Source organism: Pteronotus mesoamericanus, unplaced genomic scaffold (genome assembly GCF_021234165.1).
Source record: "Pteronotus mesoamericanus isolate MK-2021 breed Mesoamerican mustached bat unplaced genomic scaffold, CSHL_Meso_final contig_94, whole genome shotgun sequence".
Classification (NCBI taxonomy): domain Eukaryota; kingdom Metazoa; phylum Chordata; class Mammalia; order Chiroptera; family Mormoopidae; genus Pteronotus; species Pteronotus mesoamericanus.
Window position 1 is genome coordinate 46,910,508 of NW_026555285.1, and position 26,421 is coordinate 46,936,928.

Below are 26,421 nucleotides of genomic sequence, written 5' to 3' on the forward strand. Positions count from 1 at the left end.
GGCGGGAATGTTGTTTTCCCAACAGCTGCTTCTGTTGGGTGAAAACGTTGCAGATTCTAAGGCAATGCAGTTCTTCCTACCACTGCACAGTGTAATCCTAAAGAATTACATTTTTAAAAATCAGATTACTGGCCTACATGTGGTTTAGCTATAGAGGCGAACACCCCTTTCTCCTGACCCTATTGATTTATGCGTTTGTTGTAGAATATTTGGAATTTTGCTGGTCTTTGTGGATGTGTCTGTCATCGTTACAGATCTACTTGTCACTGAGAGCACAATGTATATCCCTTTGGCATATCGTTCAATTTCCTTATCTATCGCCTTATTTTTTTTCATGGATATTCTTCTTCGAGTATTTGTAGAAGGGTAAGTACTTGTTCAATGGTTTGGTTATATCTCATACTGTACTTCAATTGCCATATTGATGCTGTTGTTGTATACCTACGTATGAAATAATGAATGTGAAATTTGCCCCCCTTAGTCTAGTTTAAAAAAGGAATTTTAAGTAATTCATTAAAGTGGAATTCTTCGTAGGGGATGAGTCAGATAATTTGTGTTCTTAAAAATGTCCCTGTCTCTTCTTAGGAGGCATACACATATATTTTGTTTTATATTACAGGGCACTGCTGTATTTTTCTGATACAGTGAATTCTATAGATGCTGTGATTATTGTGGTGACTCTAATAATTGATTTCATTTATATTTCTGATAACTTTGAGGTCTTTGAAGATATCCCAAGGTAAGAAACGTATGAGTCACTTCTCTTAAAGACTTCTTTTTCTGTCTTTTTTTTTTTTTTTTTTTTGGTCTTCATTTGTTTTTTGTGGCTTTCATCCTGTGTAATCTTTTTAACTTTGAATGTCCTGATTCGGTGCCAGACAAGCTGTTTGGAACTGAAATGGCATAATTCCACCTCCTTGGAAACTAAAGGAATGGCGAGACCAGAGAGGGCGTGCCCACTGAGCGCGTTCCGCTGAGTGACGATGATGGAGCACCCACAGAGGAAACAGGGGTTTTGTCCCTTGTTCTAACTTCAACTTCTCTACCTTTTTAAATTCCCACTGAATCAGAATGTGAGCTTCCACCACAAATGCCTTACCCGTGAAATTCCTAGGTGTTTCTAAAAGAGAATGTTGCTTTGAGCACATCCAAAGTTTGAGTGACTTTGAGGATGACCGTCTAAAACAGCAAGTGGGCCACAAAACAAGGTGACCAGATAGGAACGCTGAGGTAGAATATGCCGGATAGTGTATCCAAAACAAAGAAAGCTGAGGCCAAGTTAGACCTGTTTGGGATTAGGGAACTAAAATGTGTAGGAGATGCCGATGTTTTTTTGTTGTTTTTTTCCCCCCTTCTTTCTCCTCTTATTCCGACAAAGAGGAAAAGAAGAACAAACGGGTCCTGGGCTGTAGACGTTGGGTAGACCTCTAGGCTTATTTATTCATCAAATAACATGCTGCTTTCTCCACTCCATCTTCCCTGCGTTTCAATTCGGATCCCAGTGAAACTGGACACTATTTGGTAGGCTTGAGGGTTGTTTGAAAATAACGGGAGCCAGAACATCACCAAAGACCTTGCTGAAAATGGACGACAAACACCCCCGGTCCCATCCCGGAGCCACCGATCAGTACGCACACTCACGTGAGGGAAGCACTGGTCCGAGCCACCAGTTCTGCGCCCCTGCGTTCCTTCCCGTGGCAGGTGTGGCGCTGCCGGCGCACTTGGCCAGCGTCGCCACCTGCTGCCTGCCCGTTGTGCGAGCAGCTGGGCGAGAACCCCCGGTACAGACGGAAGTAACACAGGTGAACAAGAACCCTCAGTTTGTATCCAGGGGAAAAAGACGGAAAACTACTCATCTTAAACCACAAAAGTTAAACCAAAAGTTCTCAGTGTTTATCCGGCAGCTGGTTCTCTAACCCAGAGGTTCTCGACTTGGACAGTATTGATATCGGGGTTGGATGGGTCTTTAGTGTGAGGACGGTCCTCTGCAATGGTGTTTGGCGGCTTTCCTGGTCTCTAACCACTAGATGCAAGGGGCACCCCCTTTCACACAGTTGTGACAACCAACAATGTCTCCAGACATTGCCACGTGTCCCCTAAGTGGATGGATGGGCAGCTGGTGGGGAGCAGTTGCACCATTACCCCGGGCAGAGACTCACGGCTCCAGACTTCATTCGCATCGACGGAACCCTGTCTCTGAAGCAAAAACCGATCTTTCTAATTTATTGTCAGATTGGTCATGTTCCTTCGCTCTCTGCGACTTATCATTCTGATGAGAATTTTCCACCTGGTGCACCAGAAAAGGCATCTCGAAAAGCTGACCAGAAGGATGGTAAGTGAGCAAAACACATTTATGATTCGGAAAAATATGTTTTAGGAAATACGGGCAAGGGTTACAAATATTTATGTAATGGTCTTTATGTTTATGTTGATTTATGTTTTACAAATTAATGATTGTTTTAAATGCTCAGGTTTCAGGAAACAAGCGACGATACAAGAAAGATGGATTTGACTTAGACCTCACTTATGTTACTGGTTTGTGACGTTTAACTGTTGATGTACTTATAGTAATTTCACATTTTTCTTGTGCATAAGTAATTATGTATTTATTTTGTTCTTGCCTTGTTAAAGCCATGTTCTTTCAAAGTGTTCTTCATCCATGAACACGCAGGCCACTCTGGTGGTATGGCCTATTTGTAGTTTAACCCTGACAATTTTTTTTATTGTCGTCTCAAACCAGGTCTATTTGATTACAGTACAGGAGGCTGAATGGATTTTCAGCTGACTGCATTTGTTGGGTTTGTTTTTTTTTTAAAGATTTCATTTATTTATTTTTAGAGAGAGGGGCAGGGAGGGAGAAAGAAAGGGGGAGAACCATCAGTCGCCACCCCCCTTAGCGTGTGGGATGACACCCAACCCACTGAGCCACGCCAATCAGGGTCATCTGTTGGTTTTAAAATTTACTGAGGTCTAGTCGTTATTCTGGGTCCCAAGGATCCCAGAGAAACCTGTTCTTTTCCTAGAACCCCAGAGAAAAAGGTCACTGCTTTGTAGATACCAGGTTTCTGAGTCAAGGGCCCTGCAAAGCATCCTGGGAGTTCCCACCATCGCTGGAGCCCAGATCTCTCATTTTCCTTTGGTGTTTAAGTATGAAATAAATTCCCACCACAGGGGGCGCTCGGTGGTGAATGCACATCTGTCACGTATGGCTGGAACCAATTGAGTGGGAACACATGGGGATTTAATGGTCATTGTACTGGATAATGTAATATATTATCTTGATTATCCTGAGAGTTAGTTAGCTTTTTTTCTGTCACTCGCAATTCTGAAAGTATTTTTATCTGTGAAAAAGAAGTCTGATTATACATAAATTAAGTTTTCATATATTGTTCGACATTTATAATGACATTCGTGGCAGTGACTGTTTTGACTTCCAGGGCGTATTATTGCTATGTCATTCCCATCTTCTGGACGGCAGTCTTTCTACAGAAACCCCATTCAGGTGAGAGCATTTATCTAACAAATGCTCACATGTTTCAGGAACCACCAACTGTGGAGTCGTACATTTAATATTGGTCCGGAGATGCAATTATTCTCCTAAAAATGTACTCTTTCAGCTATCTTCTTTTCCTTAGGATTTTCTTTTTTAAAAAATATTTTATTTATTTATTTTTAGGAAGGGGACGGGGTAGAGAGAGGGAGAGAAACAGGAATGTGTGGTTGCCTCTCAAGCTCCCTCTCCGGGGACCTGGCCCGCAACCCAGGCCTGTGCCCTGACTGGGAATCAAGCTGGCAACCCTTTGATTTGCAGGCTGATATCCAATCCACTGAGCCACACCAGCCAGGGCCCTTATGATTTCCTTAATAACATTTGATATATGTCTTGTATAATGTCCTACACATAATATATGTAATATACATATAATGAATACAGTACATAACACAATAACACACAAAATATGTGTATATCGGCTCTGTATCCTGCAACTTTAATGAATTCTTCGATCATTTTTAATAGTTTTCTATTGAAGTCTTTAGGGTTTTCTCTATATGGTGTTATGTCTTCGGCAAATAATGAGTTTTATTTCTCCCTTTCCAATTTGGATGCCTTTTCTTTTTTTCCTTCTTTCTTTCTTAAATCTGATTGCTGTGTGTAGGACTTTCAGTGCTATATTGAATAATAGAGGGGAAAAGAGGCATCCTTAAAGATTATTTTTTTTAAAAAAAGAAAGTGGGCATCCTTGCTTTGTTCCTGATCTTAGAGAAAAATCGTTTAGCTTTTTGTCATTGAGTATGATGTTATTACATTGTTATCTCCTTGGAATATTGATGAAGTGCCAGTGAGTCATTCATCCCTTTACCATTTTTAATCAGCATATCTGAAGAAGCGGTAATTAATCCTCTGCTTTCATAAAATCCATAAATCATAAACCACCCCAAAAGCATATCTACTATTCATATTTTCATTTACTGTCACCTTTTGCCAAAGGGCAGGGTTGAGCCTGAGCTATTAGTTAAGCCTCCTGGGCAGACTGAGAATCAGGCAATGAAGGTGCTTCCCTGTTGCAGGTTCCATGATGACGCTGTGTCCTGAGAAGAGAACGCCTTTGTCATTTTTAGATAAGAGCCATCCACAGTTGCTTCAAATCAAGGTTGACTAAGGGGTGCAAAACGCAGACCGGGCCACACTCGACTCTGGAGAGAAGACGAAGTGGTCACGCGCTTCCCCTTCCCTGCGAAGAGGGAGTGATGTCGCAGGGTTATACTTTGAGCAGCATTGAATAGTAATGTGCAGAGCACATGGTAGACTTTCACAAGAGGTACAATGGAGTATTCTTCATTCTGGTCAGGGACAGAGATTGCCCCGCCGGTGACGGATTGTGACCCAAAACGTTGCTTCTTGCAGAGTTGAAGTTTTCTCTAGGCTTTTTAGGTCTCTGTTCAGTTCATTTGGGGAAGAGGTATTTGGAGTCTTTGATTAAGTGGTTTAGACCAGAAAGCAGAGCAGTAAATTGTCTTCATATTGAGTCAAGGACGGACTCATGGGGAAAAAAGAAATCAAAGCATTAATATTTCTTAGACATTTAGAGAAATATGAATGTGATTTTAAAAGTCCTTACAGTTTAACCATCCAGATACCTTAGTTTTCCATTAAAAAAACAAACAAATACTTACTGTCCTTATATGTAGGCATATTAAAGAAGACTGCACATAAATTAACCAGTGTGAAATGTTTGGTTGTCGAGAAAACGAAGGGTTCAGGACAGTCGTCTAATGGTCACGTGACATTTCTTTAGTGCTGTAATTAACCGCTAATGTTGGATGTTTAGGTGTCACAATGATCGGTAACACAGCAAAGGAGCCACGAAGACACAAAGCTTTTTCTGGATAGATTCTTAGGAGTGGAGTTATCTGGTTAAAGAGTATGAATATTTTAAGGTTCTTAGTATATATTGAGAAACCCAATGGATTCTACCAGCAATAAACCAAAGGTTTTCTTTTCTTGCCCTATTTGCCAGCGTTGGATTTTTTCATTGAAAAGGAAAGGCCTGATTTCATGGATGAAAATGACATTTCATTGTTGTTTTGCCTCCTTTACTGGTGAGGGTGAATGTTTCTTTAGGTAGATTATTAGCCAGAGGATTTTCTTTTTTGTGAGTGTATTTATGTCTTTGGCCCATTTATAGGGTGAGGGAGTAAAATTTAAATTATTGTTAGTGAGTTGTTAGTTTATACTAGTATAACTAGTTTATAGATTATATTAAGCATACTTTCTGTTCACTCCAATTTTACTGAAAATTCTTCCCCCCGTTCTTTGTTACATTGTGGCATTTTTTTAAACCCAAAATATCAAATTTTTATGAAATCCCACTTAAATCTGTCTATCTTCCATTGATTGAACACTTAGTTCTTCCTCATCCAAAAAATCTACTAATGTTCACTTAACTTTCTTAGAGATGTTTGTGGGTTTTTTACATTTCATTCCTTAATCCAACTGGATTTTATTGGGTGTAAGGGATCCTATGAATTTCTGTATTAGACGATTCATCCTTCCCACCCCAGTACTATGTAGACTCAGAATGTTTATTTATTTTTTTACTTGACAGGAATTAACCAATTAATAAATTCATCACATTGATAGCTTAATGTTTACTTTTCTCAATATTAAGCCAGCAAGCATGGCTCTGAGGGTACTATCCTAGTCAATTTTTAAGCTCTTTAATAGTCGTTTTTGTTGTTGCACAGACTCACACATGTCTGTGCGTGTTTGCTGAAACATATCAGTGTGATGAGAGTAACTGTATTTTAAAAATAATCACTATTTATTTCTTACTTTAAAAGTTATATACATGCATTGTGTGTATATACATGGACACACACACACACACACACACACACACATTTTCATTTCATTTAACCATCTAATTTCCTTTTCCGGTAGCTTAAGCCATGTGTATTTATGGTAGGGGCCAATCAGAGTGGCCAAGCACAACTTTGTGGGTTATTGGAAAACCATTAGTGGGTTAGAGATGACTTGGAATTGACATAACCTCCTACTTCTTGAATCTCCCCTAAAAGGGACTAAGTGAGGGACAAGTAAATAAAAGCTGATAGCCATTTTAGGTCACCCCTAGGCAGTGGGTTGTGTTGGTGCCATGCAGATATGTGGCAGAGGTGTGTCCATCTTTTGTAGGAAGTCGTGCGGTTCCTGGACACCAAGCATCGAAAACACTATCAAGTCTACAATCTTTGCAGTACGTACAGGACTAGATGTTTTACTACTCTAAATAGACAAGAGGCCACTGCCTATATGAAAATGATTCAGTTTTTGCATCCATTTTTGGTGGGGTTGGGAAGTGAGTTAAAATCTGTCCGTCTTGCACGGGCCCTATCTGGTAGGAAGAGCTGGCACACCAGCCCCCAACACCCGTGAGGCTGGGAGGAGGCCGGCGTGGAGGTGGGGCCATTTTAGGCAGAGTCTACCACAGTTGGTATTGGGTGGAGGAAAATGCTTCTGTTTTTTCTGTCCGTTTTGAGGTCACACAATTCAACGAATGCGTTCTTTAACCCACCAGGAGCAGGGTGTGAGGAGAGGCGGGCTCTGCCCGAATAAAACCAAAGCCCAGGGAAAACATCATATTCCAGCTCGCTCCCCTGTCTCTCTTGATTTCCCCTTCCTGTATAGTAGACATTTTTAGGAGGCAAACATATTTGTTGGCCACGTTTGCTTCTCTAGGATGTCCAACTACCTGAGCATAGTGTAATGAGTAACCTGTCAGAAAATAAAGTAGGGCTTATGAAATAAATCAAAAAAGATGGGCTTATGGTACTTAAGGTGGACAAACCACTACTATCCTGTTTTTGAAACCCTTAAGTTTCCTTTAGTGGAGCTGGAGCCAGTCAGAAGGCTCCTTTTAAAGGGGAATAAGGAATTTCTAATAGAAAAGCATAACTTATTCCTAACTGGATAATTTACTATGTTTATTAGGTGTATGTATCATTTATTTTAGGTGAAAAAGCTTATGACCCTAAGTACTTCCATTATAGGGTCCACCGCATCATGATTGATGACCACAACGTGCCCTCTCTGAGGTGAGTGTTAGGCCAGGCTGGCTGTCCGGAGAGGGCTACGTACACTGGGCTTGATTTTTTCAAAGTCTTTTAATTCAACTAAAAGTCTTACATTTAAATCAAACCAGGGAGATGGTGGAATTTTCCAAAGAAGTACGGAAGTGGATGGCTCAGGATGCTAAAAACATCGTAGCGATTCACTGTATGGGAGGCAAAGGTAAAAACGTTTTTCTTTCACTTCTCTTTTTCTAAAGAAATGAGAAACGGCAACGTATGAAAGTCCGGTGTCCCACCTGTTGACCAACACGCGGGGCTCTCGGTCTTTTTAATTTTAGTTTTTGGGTGGGTGCAGAGCTGTGTCTCATAATGGTTATCATTTGCATTTCTGTGATAAGATTTGCATTTCTGTGATAAGATTGAGAATGTTTTCATAGGTTTATTGGCCCATTGGATATCTTTTTTGTGAAGCTCTGTTTAATTTCCCTGTCCATTTTTCTCCTGGGTTGTTTTTTTTTTTATTTGACTTATAGGAGTTTTTTTATGTAATTTGGATTTTCAACTCTGTTATTTGTTACATGTATGTGAAGAAACCTTTTCTGCACTATAACTTGCTTCTTCTTTTTCTTATGATTATCATTTGGTTAACAGAAGTCCTTGGTTCTAACATAGCCTATAAGTTGTTGCTCTAAATCCAATTTTTTTTATCGACCTTGCAATTAGAAACTTCACCAAACCTTTATTAATTCTACTAATTTATTTATACATTCTTTTGGATGTTATGGTAAACACCTATATCATATAAAAATAATGCATCATATTTTTACCTTTTCAATCCTTTTATTTCCCCAAACACTGTCTAGAATGTTCAGTGCAGTGTTGAAAGAAAAGTGGTAATAGCAGTCACCCTTGTTCTGTTCCTGCTATCAGAGGAAAAGCTCTCAGTGTCTCACCAATTACTTTAAGGATTGTGTGTGTGCATTTTCGACACTCTTTATCAGATTAAGGAATTCCTTTAATTTGCTAAGAGTTTTTTTTTTTTATCATGAATAGATGTTGAATTTTATCAAAAGCTTTTTCTGAGTCTTTAAGATGATAATATGATTTTCTCCTTCATTCTGCTAATCTGGTTAATTACAGTGATTGATTAACAAATGGTAAACCAACCTTGTACTTCTGGAATCAACGCAATTTTGTTGTGTTATGCTATTTTTAAATAAATTTTTAGATTCTGTTTCTTAAAGATTTTTAAATTTATGTCATGAGTTAGATTAGCTATCATTTTCTTTTCTCATAATACTCTTTTCAAATTTTGCTTCATAAAACCAAAATTAGGTTGTGTTTTCTCTTTTTTAAATTCTCTGGATGAGTTTATGTAAGTTGACTTTTTCCCCCCCGTAAACATAAGGTGGAATTCACTATAAAGACAATTGACCTCAATTTCTCTGTGAGGAATTTTTAAAGTTATGATTTGACTTTATTAGATATAAAATTATTTATAATTTTATTTCTTCTGCCCACTTTGGTAGGGTGTATTTTTCTGAGCATTCATTCATTTTATCTAAATTTTCAAATGTCTTGAGATCAAATTGTTCAAAATATTATTCTAATGTCTACAGTGATATTTCTGTCTTTTCTTTCTTTCTTTCTTTTTTTTTTTTTTTTGGTTAGCCTCACCAGGGATTTCTCAATTTTATTAGTCTTTTCAAAGTACCAAGTTTTTTTACTTTATTTTTCATCTTTATTTTTTTGTTTTCTATTTGATGAATTACTACTATCTTTAGTGTTTCCTTTTTTCCACTTTTCTTTGGTTTAATTTGTTGTTTATTCCCTAACTTCTTTTTATTTTATGTTTTTACATTTTTTTATCCTCGCCCAAGGACATGCTCTAGAGAGAGGGAAAAGGAGGGAGGAAGAGAGGGAGAGAAGCATCGATGTGAAAGAGAAACATATATCAGTTGCCTCTTGTACATGCCCCAACCAGGGACCGAATCTGCAACCTGAGCATGTCCTCTGACCAGAAAACAAACCCGCAACCTTTTATGTTATGGGATGACATTCCAACTCACTGATCCATGCCAGCCAGGGCCCTAACTTCTTGATATGGATGATTAACTCATAGATTTTTAAACTTTTTCTTTTCTATTTAGCATTTAAAGCTATAAATTTCCCTCTAAGAATTGCTTTAGCTTCATCTCACAAGTTCTTACATGTTTTCATTATTATTTAGTTCAAAATACTTTTTAATTTGCATTCTTTTCTGTTATTTCACCCATGGGTTTTATAGGAATATGCCTCTTATTTTCAACCATATGAAACTTTTGTAATTATTTTTTAGTTATTGGTTATGGTTGTACTGCATTGTACTTAAAGAACAAATTATGTATCCTTTTAGTTATTTGAAATTTGTTTAGACTCGTTTTATGGCCCAGAATTTGATCCATTTTCTGGGCCATAAAACCATTCCAAATGTTTTCTGTGCACTTGAAAAGAAAGTGTTTCATGCATTGTTCTGAAGAGTGTCCTAAATGTGTCCATTAGGTCAATGGTTAATTACTTTACTGCAATCTTACATATCCTTAATGACATTTTACTTTCATTTGATTGAATTTTTTACAATGTTGTTTCTTCTTCATACCCACCACCATGAGCTTAGCAGTCATATATTCATTAACCTGCATCCTTCATTTAGCTATTAATTTTTTAAATGTTGACCTTGTAGTTAACAATCTTCTCAAACTCATTAGTTTTAGGAGTTAATCTACAGATTTAATTGGATTTTTCTATTCTGCAAATAATGAAAGTTTGTCTCTTCTGTTTCAATCCCTACACATTTTGTTTCTTTTACTTATCTTACTATACTGGCTAAGTCCTGTACTACAGTGTTAAATAGAAGTGCTGAGTAGTGGACATTTTTGTGTAGTTCCTGGGTTTAAAGGAAATGCTATCAACATTTCATCAGTAATATAATGTACCTGGTAGCTATTTTGGTAGATTCCCTTTATCGATTTAAGAAAGTTTCTTAGTTTTTCTTTATTTTTGAAATTATGAATATAATTGAATTTTAGTGAATGCTTTTTCCTGCACTTACTGATATTATTGCAAGTTATGCCTTTTAATCTCTGAATATAATAAATTATATTACTACAGATTTCTGATATAAGATGATCCTTGCATTCCTGAGACAAATGGCACTTGATAGTGATACATATTTTTCCACATTGTTGGATTCACTCTGAAGATATTTCAATGAATTTTTAACATCTATATTCATAAGTGAGACTAGTATAAAATTATCCTTTCTTCTATTATGCTTGTGCAGTTTTGGAATTAGTTATGCCAGTGTTATTAAATGAGTTGGGAATTTTTCATTTTTTACTATTATTTAAAAATTATAAAAGGGATTATTGCTTCCTTATGGATTTGGTATAAATCTCATCTTGTCCTTTTGGGGGGAGGTGGTGGCAGAGGCTAATTATAAATACAATTTTTAATGCAATGCTATTCTATTTAGGTTCTCCCTCCCTAAGTTTCAATTAAACTTTTTAATTGAAATTTTAACTATAAATTTTTAAATGATTCACATAAAGTTATACTTGCTGTGTTTTTATATTTCTACTGTATCCATAGTTTTGCCCTTATTTTTATTTCTAATATTTGTGCCTCCCTTTATAAAATCCATTTTATAACAGATTTGTCTATTAGTTTCTTGGGAAAAACCTGACGTTTAATGTATTAATCCTATTTTAATTTGTTTCATTAATTTGTTTTAATAGTTACATCATTTTTCTATTTATTTTGAGTATTCTTGTTTTCTTTTACTACTTTCTTGAACAAAAAAATTTAGCTAATTAAATTGCAATTTTAAAACTCTTTTATCTATGCATTTAAAAGTCTATGTAGTTTCCTGTGAACACTGCCTTAGCTAACTTCCATTTATTTAATAGGTACTGTTTTTGTTTTCCTTTAATTTTGAATAATTTATGTTTATTCTACTAACTCTCCTCAAAGTAATTCCAAAAATTTCTTGATTCTTAGAGAGTATGTAGAAGGGATTTTTTAAAAAAATCTGGATTATTCTTAAATTATTTATTTTAAATTAGCTAGTGTGTAGGAGTTCTAGCCACGTTTTTATTATTGATTTTTCATTGTACATTTTCAGAGATAGTGGCCTAGATTCAAGGTGTGGTCCACAGACTACCAGTATCAGCATCAACTAGTACCCCGTTAGAAAAGCAAAATCTCATAACTTAGCATGCAAGCTCCATATAGTGGGAAGCGGTGATGGACATAGCTTGAGAAAAAAATAAAGCGTAAGGGTTGTCATAAAAGGTTGTATAAAGTAGCATTACGATATCTTGCTGTTTGACTACGTGAAAGTTTCTTGGACTTGCAGAAGCTCAGCCTCTCTCTTTCCTTATCCTGGGTTATTTATCTCACAGAGTTGCTGTGAAGATCGTATGATATCTGTGAGGCATCACCCAAATTTTAGTTATCATCATTATGAAAGCCCAAAATTGTATTCCATTTAGAGGTGCAAGACGCTTCTGCCAACTTCAGGATAACAGAAGCTCTCGCACTGACTGCCGTCTAACCAGCCGGGTGGATTATGTGATGTTCTCCACTCCCTCTGTAAACTCGCCTGTTGGGGTCCGTGGGCATGTTGACAAATTGCAGCTAGAAAGCTTCTCTGTAGGGTGCCTTGTGTTTCTGCTCCCACCAGTGTCTGCCCATTCCACTTCTTATAATACTTATATCAAGTAATCAAGTATTAACGTAGAGCTGTGAAATGGCAGAGTGAACAGAAAAAGTTATAGATTTAGGGAACCTAAGTTAAGCATTTCAAGAAGATTCAATGAAGTTGAGTGGCCACAACCACAATTGTTAAATATGAGTTAGACTAATACAAAACACGGACAGAAAAATTCCAGCAGCAAAATCTAGAAGGGTGTGGCATCTCGCTGGCTTTCCAGGTTCTGAAGCTCGGGATTATAGATGATGCAGTGGTCTAAACCCGGGGCCTGGGCTGTCCAAGAAAGAACTGCAGAACCTTTGCCCAATATCAGAAGTTTAGTGAATAAACACATGTTTATGTTTTAGGTAGAAAACAGACAATGTCGTTTTTAGGATTCCCTGCGGTACCCGACGTGGCTGCAGGGGGGGCGTGTAGTGTGGCAGCGGTCATCCTTGTCCACGGCCACAAAGACGTCAATCTGCTAACGCGTTTTCCAAAGGGAAGGCAGCAGAGTTAGAGAGACCCGGCAATGTCCCCAAAAGTGAAATGTTAAATCACAGTCTACACACAACTGAAAGCCAGGCCGTCCCGGAGCTTTTATCTATCAGAACATGGTGTGGTACAAAGTCCACTCTTGGAAGTACTTGGCATAGAACAGTGGTTTTCAAACTATGGGTTGTACAAATAAGTTCAGGAGTTCATTTAAGAAGGATAGACTGGAAAATGGAGTGCCTCAGGTTAAAAGGGTAAGTTTGGAATTACCTGAAGTTCAGCACATACTGGTAAGACAAAAGCTACGGGTCATTGTAGAAATAAAAAAAAGCAGCATATTTTTAAACTCAAGTTGGTATGGCAGGACAAAAATATAAACTGGAATAAAACGTAAGAGACTTTGAGGATGAAATGACATAACATCAAGGGTTTGTCTTAAAATGCTATAGGAGGAGGAGGAGGAAAAGGAGGAAGAAAGGGAGGGAGAGAGGGAAGAAGGGAGGGAAGAGGAAAGAGAAACAAGTACAACGATATAATATGAGGATTCTAGAACCTGGGGACCAGGTACATAGGCGTATATTATACTGTTTTCTGCTTTTCTATATGTTTTGTGACACACTGGAAAACTCACTAAAATGGAAGGAATGACGGGTATTGCAAATGCTAGATGGTGTTTTGGCTTCTAACCATGTTCTTTTATTGATGGGAGAAAAACAGGGTGTGTGATCAGTTTTTCGCTGGCAGGAGGCCTCCGGCTGCGCTCCCAGGCGCAGCGCTGCGGGCTCAGCGGGCTCAGCGGGCTCAGCGGGCTCAGCGGGCTCAGCGGGCTCAGAGCGCGGGCGGGGCGGGGGACAGGGCACGTGTGCGTTCTTGCCCGGGGCGAGGAGGATTCCTGGCGGGACCTCAGAGCGGGGAAAGGCTTTGGCTGTGTCGGAACCGGAATTTTCTGAACAAGCACCTTCCAAGTGAAGGGAAACCAATTCCACATGACCCCCGATTGTTTCTGAGAGTAGTTTTAGACCACGTGCGCCCCTGGGCAATGGATCGTGAAGGAGCTTCTCTCCTTTCCTAGGAAGAACTGGAACGATGGCTTGTGTCTGCCTTATCGTCTGTGGAGTATTTACAACGGCAGAGGTAGGAGGACTGTTCCTGCACACTGTGTCGTATGCTGATTGAGTTTGCTCTTTCTGGAAGGTCCCTGGGAGAACTGGAGGATTGAGGCCTGGTACTTGAAATTGGAATGGGAGGGGCTGGAATTGGATGGAGAGCCGGGTTTTAACCCTTCCTCGCTTGCTTGTTGTGATGGCTGACCCAGAAGTCCCTTACTCGGGGCTGGGGCCGGGGGGAGGTCAGTACGGCACTCACCTTGGGCACAAACTTAAGAGACTGCCAGAATACTCCTAGTGGAGATAAACAACATTCGACTGCAGTATTTTTAAAAATCAAAATCAGTGCGGAAATATCCATAATGTATACAATATCAACATTTTAAATAAAGACAGGACCCCTTAGCGGCAAGAGTAAGGGAAGGGAAGGTCGTGCTCGGCAAGTGCAAGAAAGCTCAGCAAAATGACCCGTGGACACGGACAACAGGGTGGGGATTGACTGTGGGAGCGGGGGCGGGGGGCGGGGCAGGGGAGAGCAACCGGGGGCGGGGAGGGGGGATGGAGACGACTGTAATAGAAAAACAATAAAAAATAAAAATAAAACAATTTAAAAATCATATCTAAACTAGCACCAAAAAATATACAATACAGACTAAGCATCATTTCTAAAAAAAATAAAGATGCTTCGACTCTGTCACCAAGTCTGGGCCTGCTCTTACTCTGACCAATTATGGGACTTCCTCCTTTCTCACAAGAAAAACAGCCAGATCGGTTCAGCGAGTCTCTCAGGGACCCTGACCCTCCCAAGTGCTAGGTTCCAGCTCAGGACAAAGTCTCTCCTGAGTGTTATCTTTGCAGAGTCAGTATCTGTGGGGCTGTGCCCTCCGGAAACGTCTGAGAAGGCAGGGAGGGCTGTCCATACTTCTTAAGGCAGCGTTCTGTGTCTTTTTTCTGCCGCAATCTTGCCGAGAAGCCGCAATCTTGCCGAGAAGCCGCAATCTTGCCGAGAAGCCACCGCTCAGAGGGCGCCCTCCCAGCAGCCCTGGCTGGCCGCCGAGTGGAGAGGCGGTGGTTTTGCACGATGACCCGCGCTCCCTTGCCACCATCTTCTTTTGTTCTAATTTGAGACACACAGGTTGTGACAACGAATGTTCTAGGACAGTGTTTTTTAACTATGCTTCACAATCCATGTGTTATAAAATCAGCTTACAGGGTTGTGACTCATTTTTTTTTTTAAATAAAACGGAATAGATTAGGAAACGTCACATGTAAGTCTTGTCTTGTGAAATTGTGTTTCACTTGGGTACGTGCATCTCCTAGGTTTGTTAATGTGGATTGTGGCTTTCAGAATAAAAAAGCCTGAAAGCCACCGATCCAGAGCCTTGGCCAGAGAGCCAGGGCCTGGAGCTCCGGGCCTGCACCAGGTCTCACTGGCTGCATACGTCCCCGTAACAGGTCCTGGGTTTTCCTGTGGCCTCAGCCTTCTCCGTTTGTAAAATGGAAAGGTAGGCAGAGAGACCAGGTGATCTAAGGTCTCTCCAGCCTGCAGTTCCACATCCGGATGGATCTTCGAACGAGAGCAAGCCCCGATGTGGCTTCGTCCGTTCTGTCGTCAGGGGTAGCCTCGCCCAAAGGCCGGGCACTTAGGGAAATGTGTGCCCTTAGAAACTTTAAGAATGCCCTGTGCAGGAGCGGGAGAGGTGGTGAGCCATGATAGGACGGTCCCCGTTCCCGCAGGAAAGTCTTCGTTATTTTGGAGAACGACGGACAGACAAAACCACCAGCAGCAAATTTCAGGGAGTAGAAACGCCTTCTCAGGTAAGTTTTCTTTTTGGAAAGGGAGCCCTCTGGGGAAGTGGGTTCAGATTGGCACCTGTTACGTGGCTGCAGTGTAGGCTTCTCGGTGGTGGTCAGGCAGCCGCACTTGGGTGCCCAGGGACAGGCCTCGTCCCCCGCCCCCCACCCGGAGGCTGAGACCTGCACTTGGGGCCCGGCCCGAGCTTCGCTAGCCCTGCGCTCTCCCCAGACCACCCCGCTGCCCGCTCCATGTTGGTCACTGCTGACAGGGTTCGGGCGCTGATTCCCTTCCCAGAGAAGGGAGGAGGTTCCGGGCTTCCCAAGACCATCTCAAGTCGGTGGTTGGAACCGAGTCTTTCACGGTGCCCAGCTAGGGCGCTTCAACCCTTGCAGAATAGTGTGTGTGTGCGCGCGCGTGCGTGTGTGTGTGTGTGTGTGAGAGAGAGAGAGAGAGAGAGAGACAGAGACAGAGACAGAGACAGAGAGAGACACGCACACACAGAGATGTGGCTGGGGCTGTCTTTTGAGTGAGAAAGAAAAGGGGAAAGTAACATTTTTCAAAAGCCTATTATATACCAGACGCTGTTATGCACTATTATATTGCCCTTTTATCCGTATTATCTCATTTAATACTCAGATAGCCCAGGTGAAATATATGCTATTACCTCAATTTTTTCCTTTTTAAAGTGTTATGGAAAACGTCAAACATAAAAAGTTGAGACAACCAAAGTATCAGTGCGTTCACCTGGCATCAAGATCTACGATTTGATTTTCCACCCACTCCCCCCACTGCGCGCGGTCACATGTCCCACGCTCTGACACGTGTGGGCTGTGTGCGGCTTCCCAGACAGGCAGCACTTGACCCCGCGGGCCATTGTGCACGCGAGCCCCCCTTCCTGAAGTCCCTTTCCCTTTTCAGCCCAAAGCAGCCTCCGCTCTTTCCGTTCTTCCAGCCCTTCTTGTTCCTTTCAGGGAGTCTGTTACTTCACATTATTCTCCGTTTGCAACAGTGACGTCTCTCCCCCTTTGCAGGCAAAGCCCCCATCTTACCCGTCTCTCCACCGCAGGCATCCCCAAGGGCCTCAGGTAGTACGACCCACGTCTCCTCCGTCTGGGGCACGCGCTCACTCCATGCCCCGCGGGTGTACTCACGCCTGCTGCAGGCCCTTGGCGCTTTCAAAGGCCGGCGGAGGAGGAACGGTGACAGGAAGGCAGCGTGAGGGCCCTGCTGGGTCGCAAGCCTTAAGTGGGAGGGAGAGAGTCGGGGGCAGGAGCCACGACGCGGGGCGCTGGACGTGACTCCCCCAAGGCCCCTGCTGTGCGCCCGCCCTGCCCCATTCACAGCCGGGCTTGCTTTCTCTACCTTGAGTCCGGACCCGGTGCGGCCTAACCGCAGCAGGCTGGCTTCTGAGTTCCCGGGATGGCAATGCGGGGCCCAGGGCTCGGGTTCGAGCGCTGCCCTGGCCAGAGTCCTAGGCGTGGGCGGTCGTTCTCAGACACCGCCGCCTTCTGACCCCGCCCTGCCGGCCGTTCCATGTGGACGACGTTTCATCCACCCCGAGTCCAGAACTTGAACGGCTCTTTCTGGTCAACTGGCCCCTTCTCATGGAAAATAGGGCAGTTATATGTTTTCCAAACAAATTTTTAGTATCTTTACTGATTTTAGAGAGAGAGGAGGGGAGAGAGAAAAAGAAACACCGATGTGAGAGAGAAACACCGGTTGATTGCCTCTCATATGCACCGTGACTGGGGATTGAACCTGCAACCTAGGCACGTGCCCTGACCAGGAATCAAACCCCCAGCCTTTTGGTGTGCAGGACGACACTCCGACCAACAGAGCCCCACTGGCCAGGGCAGTATGGCAGTTAATTTTATTAATGCTTCCTGCTGGGAAGAGTGAATTTTTTGGTCCAGTTGATCAGCGCCAGAACTCGTCCACGAAAGTGAGCTGCTTGCCATCGGCGAGGGACCGTGCTAAGAATTCCCAGGGCTTCCTGGCAAGCACAGAATTGGGGAAGGGGACAGGGAGGAGACGGTAGCTGGCTGAGGCGAGAGGCGTGTGTGTGCCACCGGCCTGGGGGGTCTTCCTCCTGAGCGTGACCTCTGCCCTCTCTCTCTCGCCTAGGCAGCCCCTTGCTGCCACACCACAAACGGTCCTTTCACTCAAGTCACAGCGAAGCTTCTGCCCTCAGCGAGACTTGTGCCCGGGCGCAGGGGACTGTGTCTTGCTGGCAGCCAGCTCTGTCACTGCTTTCGGTCAGCGCACGCTCTGGGCGGTGGCAGCTGTTGGCGACACCTGCTCTTTGCGGGGACTTCCCACAGCGTTTTTTCCCCTTAAGTCCTGAGGCCACGCCCATAGAAGTGCAGAGTTATCTAACGGCACCCAAAAAACGGTTCCTTAGTAAATAACTCTCCTTACATTCCACGTAGAAAAATAACTCAGATAGGCTGATTTTGGACTTCCCCTCTTCACCTAAACTGAGGCTTCTGTATTTTTTTTCTCCAGAGTCGATACGTTGGGTATTTTGCAGATGTGAAAAACATCTATAACTTGAGTCTCCCTCCAAGAAAACGACTTACGATAAAAAAAATTGTCCTTTATTCAATTCATGGTAAGCGCTGTATGTACAATCGGAGAATTGGGCGCGGGGTCGGGGGCAGTGTTCTCACTGTTTGTTGGGGAGGATTTGGCGCAGAGTCCCGCGCACAGGCAGCCCCGGCTCGGAGCTCCCGCTGCGTGTCCCGCCAGGCGGGCCCCTCCCCGGGCACCGCCGTGAGCCCCGCGGTGCTCAGCCGTCTCCTCTCTTCCTTTCCCGTCGCTAATTTGGGGTGCTCCGTCCCCTTCCCTTTTCTCACTGATGGCCGCGGTGGACGTTTCAGGGCAGCCCCTCTGAGCCAGAAGAGAGGCCGGGCCGTGGGTGCGGGGCCCCCGCTCCGCCTCGCGCCCACCCCCGCGCCCACCCCCGCGCGCGTCTGGCTTGAGAGAGGCGCATCTGCTCCATTATTTTCACCGCCGTCTTTCTCTTCCGCCGGCTCCCCCTTCCCCTCCCTCCTCTACCTGTCACCTCTCTCTCCCCTCAGCATCTCCCTCAAGATGCCCGAAGTGCCGAACTGCATGTGAATTCTCTTGCCACACATTCCGATTCACAAATAACTGCCAAGTACCTGCTCTGGGACCCACGGCCTCAGGCCCTTCGAAGCGGGCGCCGCGTGGGGAGCAGAGCAGCGCAGCGCAGCGCAGCGCAGCCGGGACTGGGATAAAGCGCCGCCCTGTGCAGCCCGGGGTCACGGAAAGCTTTCTAGGGGTCAGGGCTTAGGTGTCCTGACCGGAGTCCGCAAGACGCGGGAAGAGCTGGGAAAAACCTGGGCTCCGTGGGGTGTGTTTAACCCCCAGCCTTACCAGCTACTGCCAGGAATAAAAATCCGTATAAACTTCGGGAGGATTGACTAGGTCTCCATCACCCAGAGCAGCAGGGAATACGTGAGCTCTCCCATCTCTGGGCCTTGGGAGAGAAAAGAAAAAGCCAGAGGGAGGAATGGGCCTCCAGCTCCAGGGCTTAGCTGCCTACACATGTGCAGGACTTTGAACCAGCCCTAACGTCTTACTGGTTCCTTATGAACAGATGAGCTAAATAATTTTCGACAGGTGCTTTAAAAAGGTCAAGGTACAGGCCAGGGCTCCGGTATGCAACAATTTCTGTCAAACGGACGGGAGAAGGAAATAGGATTTTATATCTGCGTGTATGTGCGTTTGTAAAACCTGCGGGGGAGTAGATATTTTTATTTGATTATAAATGCATAAAACAAGAAGCAAGTAAGTGTGGTTATTCTCCACCCTACTTGGGGGTGGAGAATTCCATAGGTGTGGGACAGGTAAAATGGATTTTTTGCTTCATGTCTTTCTTACCCTTAATTTTAAATCCTGCAATTACTTAAAACATTTTTAATGTGTGGGAATTAATTTACGTTTGTAAATCAATGCCCTTTTCTTTTCACGTGGTAAGAATGTGCCTTTGTGGAGACGGGAATGCCGGTGATTCCCGGCAGCTGTGGTGGGGGCAGCCGGGACGGGAGCGAGGGGACCGAGGCGTGGGGGCCCCCGACCGCCACGTCGATGATGCGCTCTTAGTGGAGGCAAAAGGGAATGCAAATGAAACAATAGTACGAGGTGAACGATCGAGGCAGGTGACGACATGGCTTTATGGGAGTATTTGTTTCAGTTCTGTACCTTTCCTTAGTCCTGTGCATCAGGAGGGTAGGGAGGAAAGCAATAAGAGTTCCTCGGAGGGCTTGAGAAACTCGCCCTTTGAGGAAATGCTGAAGGAAGTGGATCATTTGAATTGGGGAAAAAAAAAAAAGGACAAGAAGCCATTTGTCCTAAATATATACTGAACACTACAGGAATGTTGGGGTATCTTATATTTTCACAGAGACTGCTCTCTAGGAACTAGGGAAAGAGGAATACAGACTGTTTAGAAATGTCATGATTTGAAATTTGAAGAAAGCAATGCATTAGCAAGAAAGGCTGCAAGCCACTTTCCCTAATTTCCTTTTTTTCTAGAAAGGTGAAGCTTAGAAGCCGAAGTATAAGTCTTTTTTTTCCCCCTTTTTTCCCCCCAGCCCAATAAAGTCCGCTTTAGGAGGCAGAATTGGCTTGAAGCCTTGTCTTTCAAAGACAAATTTCATGCAAACTCAAATAATTCAATGTTGATACATTGTTAGCTGGGATCACTTCTCTTTCTACTTCATAATGCTAATTGGTGAGCCATTTTGATCTTCACTCTTTTTATTTCCATTCAGGTGTTGGAGAAGGCAACGGAAATGATCTAAACGTACAAATAATAATGCACCAAAAGATTGTCTTTTTCTGTTTTGCTTCTGAAAACTGTAGGGTAAGAGAAACCATGTGACTGAAAATCATTGTTGTAAATCTCAACGTCAAATCAGCAGGTTGGCCTCCCGGAACATCTGCTCACCACAAGGAGAGGCTATGATGCTTTCGGTTTACCACCCAATTTGGAGCCCTTGGGTTTGAATGCAAGTCAGAGCTAAATTAAACTAATTGTTCCAGATAGTTTCCAGAGCATTTTCCAGAATATATTTTCAGTTCGGAGTGTTGCGTTGGTTTTCACTTTCCCTCAGCGCCAAGCGTATGCCCAGGAATCTACCAGTTTTAAAGTCATGGCTCTGGCCCGTTTTAGCCGCCCCTTTTCTTCTTGGTCCTTTTGCGATAGGGCACTGGTTCTGCCATCCTAGTACACACGCCAATCACCGAGGAGCTCGTAAAGATGCACATCCTTAGGTTGTGCCCCGGAGGTATGATCGGGGAAGCCTGGAATGAGACCCGGGGTCTCCAGACTTGGCATTGCCCCAGGCGGTTCCTACTCAGAAGCCCTGGGGGACCTATGAGAGAAAGGGGACAACGCAGGAGCCCCAAAGCGATGGGCCCAGGTAGGCAGGGTTTTCTCAAATGCTGAAGAACACCCAAGACTCCAGGCCTTCTCCGAAGCGCTAAGAGAGCTTCCCTCCTGGGTCTCAGAACCAGACGCTTACAGCTCTCCCAGACTTGTCTCCGGTTCTCCCTCAACCTCACAATGCCACTCCTTCCCCTTCTTTTGGCCCCTCCTCTGCCCGCTGAGGGCTCTCCCCTGGGTGGATCCTCGGCTTTTTGGTCACGTGTCTGCACAGGCTCTGCTCTTGGTTCTGCTCACTCATTCCGCTGCTTTAAACACTTAGTGGAGCTTCAAAGCCATTCATTCCAGAAATCTGGCCTATCTTTGGTCATTTCATCTAGCAATCTACCATGAACACGGCCTATCGTGTTTGTTGGACAAAACGTGACCAGTTATGTGTTGCTTTTTGAATGTGAACGCCAGCTTGAAAATTGAGCTTCTTAGTGTATTCCCAAAATATGAAAACTGGGAACACACATTTGACAGTAATGTTTACTTGGTGAAACCCTAATAGGAAATTGAATGCTTTGCTTTTTAACAGCGCCCCGCCATAACCCCCAAACCTACTGGCCTTTTAAAAATGTAAACAACAGCCTCACAACTTTATAGAAATAATGATTAACATGTATTTATACATGTTGTAATGGGGCCGTGGGACCGAGAGGATTTGGTAAATACAGGAACCCTCAAAGAGCTTCATTGTTACAATGACCTCATTCTCAGCTCTCTGGTCGCCTCACTCTCTGAATGCCACGTGTTCATTCACAGATAGTTCATGATGTTGAAAGAGACAGAGTGACAATTAACCTCTGCGGCTGCCCACCTCTGTGTGACGACGTGAAAGTGCGGTTCCTGTCTCCGGTGAGTAATCAGAGGCCACGTCTGCTGTCCTTCTGGTCTGGTCTTTCTCATGATTCTGCTCTGGGACTGCCTTTGTTACATCCCCAAGAGGGGAGGTGACAGATGTCAACTCCTAGCCAGGGAGGAAGGCAAAACCAAGTCAGATCCGTAACACTTTTCTTTTTTTTTAAACAACAATAATGTAATTTAAAAATTTTTGCTCATTTTTTCTGGATTCTGTACAATTTGCATGTATTAATTTCCACATAAGTAATATAAAAACTAAGATGTAAAAAAGGCTAAAGTATGTTTTACTACATAAGCAGGGATTACATTTTTGTTTTATATCTTTAAAACACATTGCTCCCCATAATTTATAAAATAGTTTAAGTGGGAGATTTTGCTTTTCTCTGAATTGTTATGTAATACATTATACACAGTATTTTAATCTGATATTTACTTTGTGAAAAAACCAATATTTACTTTATGAAAAATAAGAATTCTGCTGTTGTCATCGCTCAGGGTACCATGAATGTATAATTTCTATGTCATAAAATGTATGCCTGGGTGGGCATTCCTCTGTATATAACGCACTTCCAAGTCTCAGTAATTTCAATTCATTTTCCTATTAAATCAGCAACCTAAACTGCCCATAAGAAACTATGTCCATCTCTGGGAAGCTTTCCTGTGCCCGCCTTCTGCCCCGGCTTGCTCTCTGCTGGGGAGAATCTACTAAGTGCTAAAGGGGTGAATGTGTTGAAGCAGGTGGCCTGGATAGCTGCCCTGTGGAACAGTTACCCCTAGAATAATGGGGCCAGTGTGAATTCTCTGTCAGTCACTGGCCCCCTGGGGAGGGGCGCTGGCCCGGAGGGTGCGGGGAGTGTGTGGCTTTTACAATTTTCAAGGTCCATGAGATGAAGACACGTGAAAAAAATTCAGGCGTTTCTATCATCATCAGTGACAGTTAATTATATAATAAGCTGCTCCTTGTAGAAATGGATGGTCTATTTGGGCATCAGTAGACATAGCTCCTTAGTAGGTTCTGTTTAGCACTATCTAACCCAGGCTAACATGTATGAATATCCATCATAGAAAAACCACATTTCCTTGACAGTTTTGGTAGAAACAGTCGTCACTTAAAGCCTCCTTCTTTGGGTCCTCAGAGGAATGTTCTAGACTCTCTGTGCTGCACATTGAATGGCTGCAGCTGTTTGATAAATATATAAATGACTCGAGGAAGGAATTTTAACCCCTTTGGAAGTGATGAGTTCTTGGTATCAATTTTACTCTGAAGAATAACCCTTTCTTTTTTTCACTATGTATTTTTAGGCTCTTCCTAAACACTATGACAACTGCCCAATTTTCTTTTGGTTCCACACGTCTTTTATACAAAACAACAGGTATGGCTTATCATATGATCCCATAGAAACAGCCTTATCTCCCATGAGTAAGGTGTGATGCCAAGTCTCTTGCCGATTGCTGTAGGCTCAGTTTACAGAAACCAAAAAATCCTCAAGTTGCCAGTCCTCGTTCTTCATTCCCATACTCCTCTGAATCTGGTTATTTTAAAAATGTGGCTGTTCTTAAAACCGCCTGTGGCATTATCCCCACGGTCCACGCCACAGGGCTGTGCTGTCTGTTCAAACACGGTGTAGTCAGACCTTGAGTGTGGTAATAAAGCTCTCCCATGGAAGCTTGGGCCTGCTTGGTACCTTAATAAGACAGATCCTTCGTATGTATTGACTTACTGGCGACCAATCACCACCGAATTCTGTGCCAAAACAAGGCATCAGCTGACGGGCTTCAGCTGGTTTAAAAGCTGATTGATACACAAGGGCAGAAGTTACAAGACATAGTAAGTATCAATGAAGACAGCTTAAAAAACATTAATGGTCTCCCATTTAAAAGTGATTTCGAATACCTCAATTGGGAACAGCTTTTAAAGAGGTAATCATTAACTGATTTGAAGGTTTTTATTCCAAAGAACCTTCCACCATATCTAGAAACTCATTTCTGACTCTAAAAGTTCTACAGTTGAGGATCTGTTCTGTGGTGCTGAAAATTTGAGATTACTGGTATCACCATACCACCCAATACTAAAGGAAAAATAATACTCAAAGAGTCTTGAAGTGGCTGTGCTTGTACGTGGCATGGATTGATAGTTTTCATTGCATAAACTCTAGCCTGCTCTCCAAATCTGAACTGCATCTAATCACACCTCAAGCCCAGGGAGGGAATAGTACATTGAACATCTAACCTGCACACTTAATAGTGCACACACATGTAATGGATTTTGATAGAGCGAGCTTCAGGTTGGATGAAAAATTTTACCAGTTTTCTTCCCTGGTTCTATGCAAACAATAAACTTTAACTCAGCAGGAGCAAAGTCCCTTACATAGGCCTCTGGGTGGAACTTCATTGGGTGCACTCCTCAGGAGTGGTTCTTGCTAAGAAAGGATGCAATTTTTTTCCTTTAAAACACCGTGCTCGTCTTGGTGAGGCAACACGTTCAATCACTTTCCTCCTCGTTTTTACGTGTTTCTAAAGATTTCTTCAACACTTGTATTTCCATGCTACTTGGTAAAGAGGTTTGTGTTCGTTGTGAGACTGTTAATCAGCTGAAAATGCCAAAGTCATCATTTGAAAGACACCCAGCATTTTGCCCTGGCCGGTGTGGCTCAGTTGGTTGGAGCATCATCCTGTAAATTGAGAGGCTGCAGGTTCGATTCCCTGTCAGGACACATACCTGGGTTGCATGTTCGGTCCATGGTCAGGCACGCGATGTTTCTCTCACATCAGTGTTTCTCTCCCTCTCCCTCCCTCCCTCCCCTTCTCTTACGATTGATAAGCACCTGCTTGGGTGAGGATAAAAGAAAAAAAGACAGTCGGTATTTTATTACTGGTTTTAATACATATCTAGCTTCTGTCACATATAGAAACTTATTTTATTAAGTCCAGATGTCACTAATTCCATAAGAGGCAATGTGAAAAGGACCAGTGACACGTTGTTACTGCGTGTATCTCACTGGAGGAAGCGGGGTGTCAGGCTCTCGGAGATTGGTACAAGGCCCAGGGCGGCCAGCACAGGTTTTTCCAAAGCTTTAACAAGGTGCCCTACTGAGTGGCTTTTCTGTAAGCCCTAAAATGCATTTTTTTTTTCTATTCTAGGCTTTATCTTTCAAGAAATAAATTGGATAATCCCCATAAACCCAATACATGGAAAATTTATCGTCCAGAGTTTGCAGTCGAAATATATTTTGATGACATGGATCAAGTCATAGCTGGTATCTGATTAAGTGTACTTCCCCTTCCTGGATAGAAACGTATTCTTCCCAGCCCCTGCTACATGTTTATATCTTCAAAACCTATTTCCTCCCTGGTGTGCTAATATTTACATGTATGTACATATGTTCTTGAGAAATCTATTAATATATATTAAATATATACAAAGGAATATGTCAATAGCAATTTTTTTCCTTTTTGAAAAATGTCACACACAGTTTTGTATTGAGATAAATTTGGAACGCAATACACAGGAACATCAGTTCTTGCTCTTAAAAGCTTGAAATAGAACTTTCATATGAAAATAATGGAGGTATTTGAAAACGGTGAGTCCCCCCTATACTGTAGGTTTCTTTCATTTACTTATATATTTTTTGGACAAGTATGTCTTCCCGGTTTTGTTTCACATTAGTAAGTTCATATTAGAGAGGCTTTGTCCCTTGGACTTACAAACCGAATCCACATTGGCAGCAAAGACTGTTTTAAACCCAGAGAGTTGCTCCCACGGCAGCGGCTCCCCCTGCGCCCCCCCCCGCCCCCGGTCCCCCAGGCCCTACTCCCGCCGCTTCTCTGTCGCCCTCCAACACCGCAGGGAGTCGGGCAAGCCCCCTCCAGCCACACAGGCGCAGGGGGCGGGGAGAACCATGGTCAGCGTGAAGGATGAAGAACCTTCAGGAACTCCTGCTTTTGGGCAACGTCGCCAGTGAAGTCGAAGGAAATGCTGCCTGGAGATCCAGATGATCATCGCCCCCTCTCGCCCCCCGCTAAGAACCTGCGCCCCCCGAGCCCAGGGGCCAGCAGCGCCGGCCCATCCTCTGCCCCAGGGGAGGCCTTTCCTCTCTGGTACCCGGTGCTATTGGAGTCTAAGCACCGACACTACCACGGGGCCACAACGCCGTAACCGTCCAGGAAAACAGTTGGGCTTTACTGAAATTGTCCTCCTCCGAGTGGTTTTTCCTTTCATTGGCCATTCTAGACCAAGTAAAATTCATCAGGAAACAAAGGCAGTAGCGAATAAGCAGACCGGTGCCTCTGTCAAAACACTGTACTCAGTCCCGAAAACCCTTGCCCTCTGCAAAAAGCACGCACTAAAGGAACGGTTTGTGCGGGGCGGGGGGACCGGGCTTAGGACAGGCCACTCCAGCTA

The 26,421-nt window shown here is 43.2% G+C and overlaps 1 protein-coding gene across 3 annotated transcripts; it reads left to right on the forward strand.

Annotated features, from left to right (window-relative positions):
• The first annotated feature begins 319 nt into the window (after positions 1-319).
• On the forward strand, positions 320-25,386 carry LOC129081131 (phosphatidylinositol 3,4,5-trisphosphate 3-phosphatase TPTE2-like). 3 transcript variants are annotated; one of them, XM_054586654.1, is made up of 15 exons: positions 320-366; positions 620-739; positions 2,233-2,332; positions 2,472-2,535; positions 3,438-3,502; positions 6,695-6,755; positions 7,512-7,593; positions 7,701-7,789; positions 13,869-13,930; positions 15,640-15,720; positions 18,206-18,311; positions 20,500-20,591; positions 21,921-22,013; positions 23,322-23,392; positions 25,161-25,386. In XM_054586654.1, the coding sequence occupies exons 1-15, from the start codon at positions 335-337 to the stop codon at positions 25,282-25,284; spliced, it is 1,242 nt and encodes a 413-aa protein (XP_054442629.1). In that variant the 5' UTR covers positions 320-334; the 3' UTR covers positions 25,285-25,386. The 3 variants fall into 3 exon arrangements, with proteins under 3 accessions (XP_054442629.1, XP_054442630.1, XP_054442631.1); XM_054586655.1 differs by having other exon boundaries at positions 20,512-20,591; XM_054586656.1 differs by lacking the exon at positions 620-739 and having other exon boundaries at positions 20,512-20,591.
• The last annotated feature ends 1,035 nt before the right edge of the window (positions 25,387-26,421 follow it).

Bases quoted from the DNA above. Each gene is read 5' to 3' on its own strand.
- LOC129081131 (XM_054586654.1), top strand. From the start codon at position 335: ATGGATATTCTTCTTCGAGTATTTGTAGAAGG. The intron at 2,333-2,471 runs GTAAGTGAGCAA...TTAAATGCTCAG, and splicing joins AAAAGCTGACCAGAAGGATG to GTTTCAGGAAACAAGCGACG. The intron at 3,503-6,694 runs GTGAGAGCATTT...CATCTTTTGTAG, and splicing joins TCTACAGAAACCCCATTCAG to GAAGTCGTGCGGTTCCTGGA.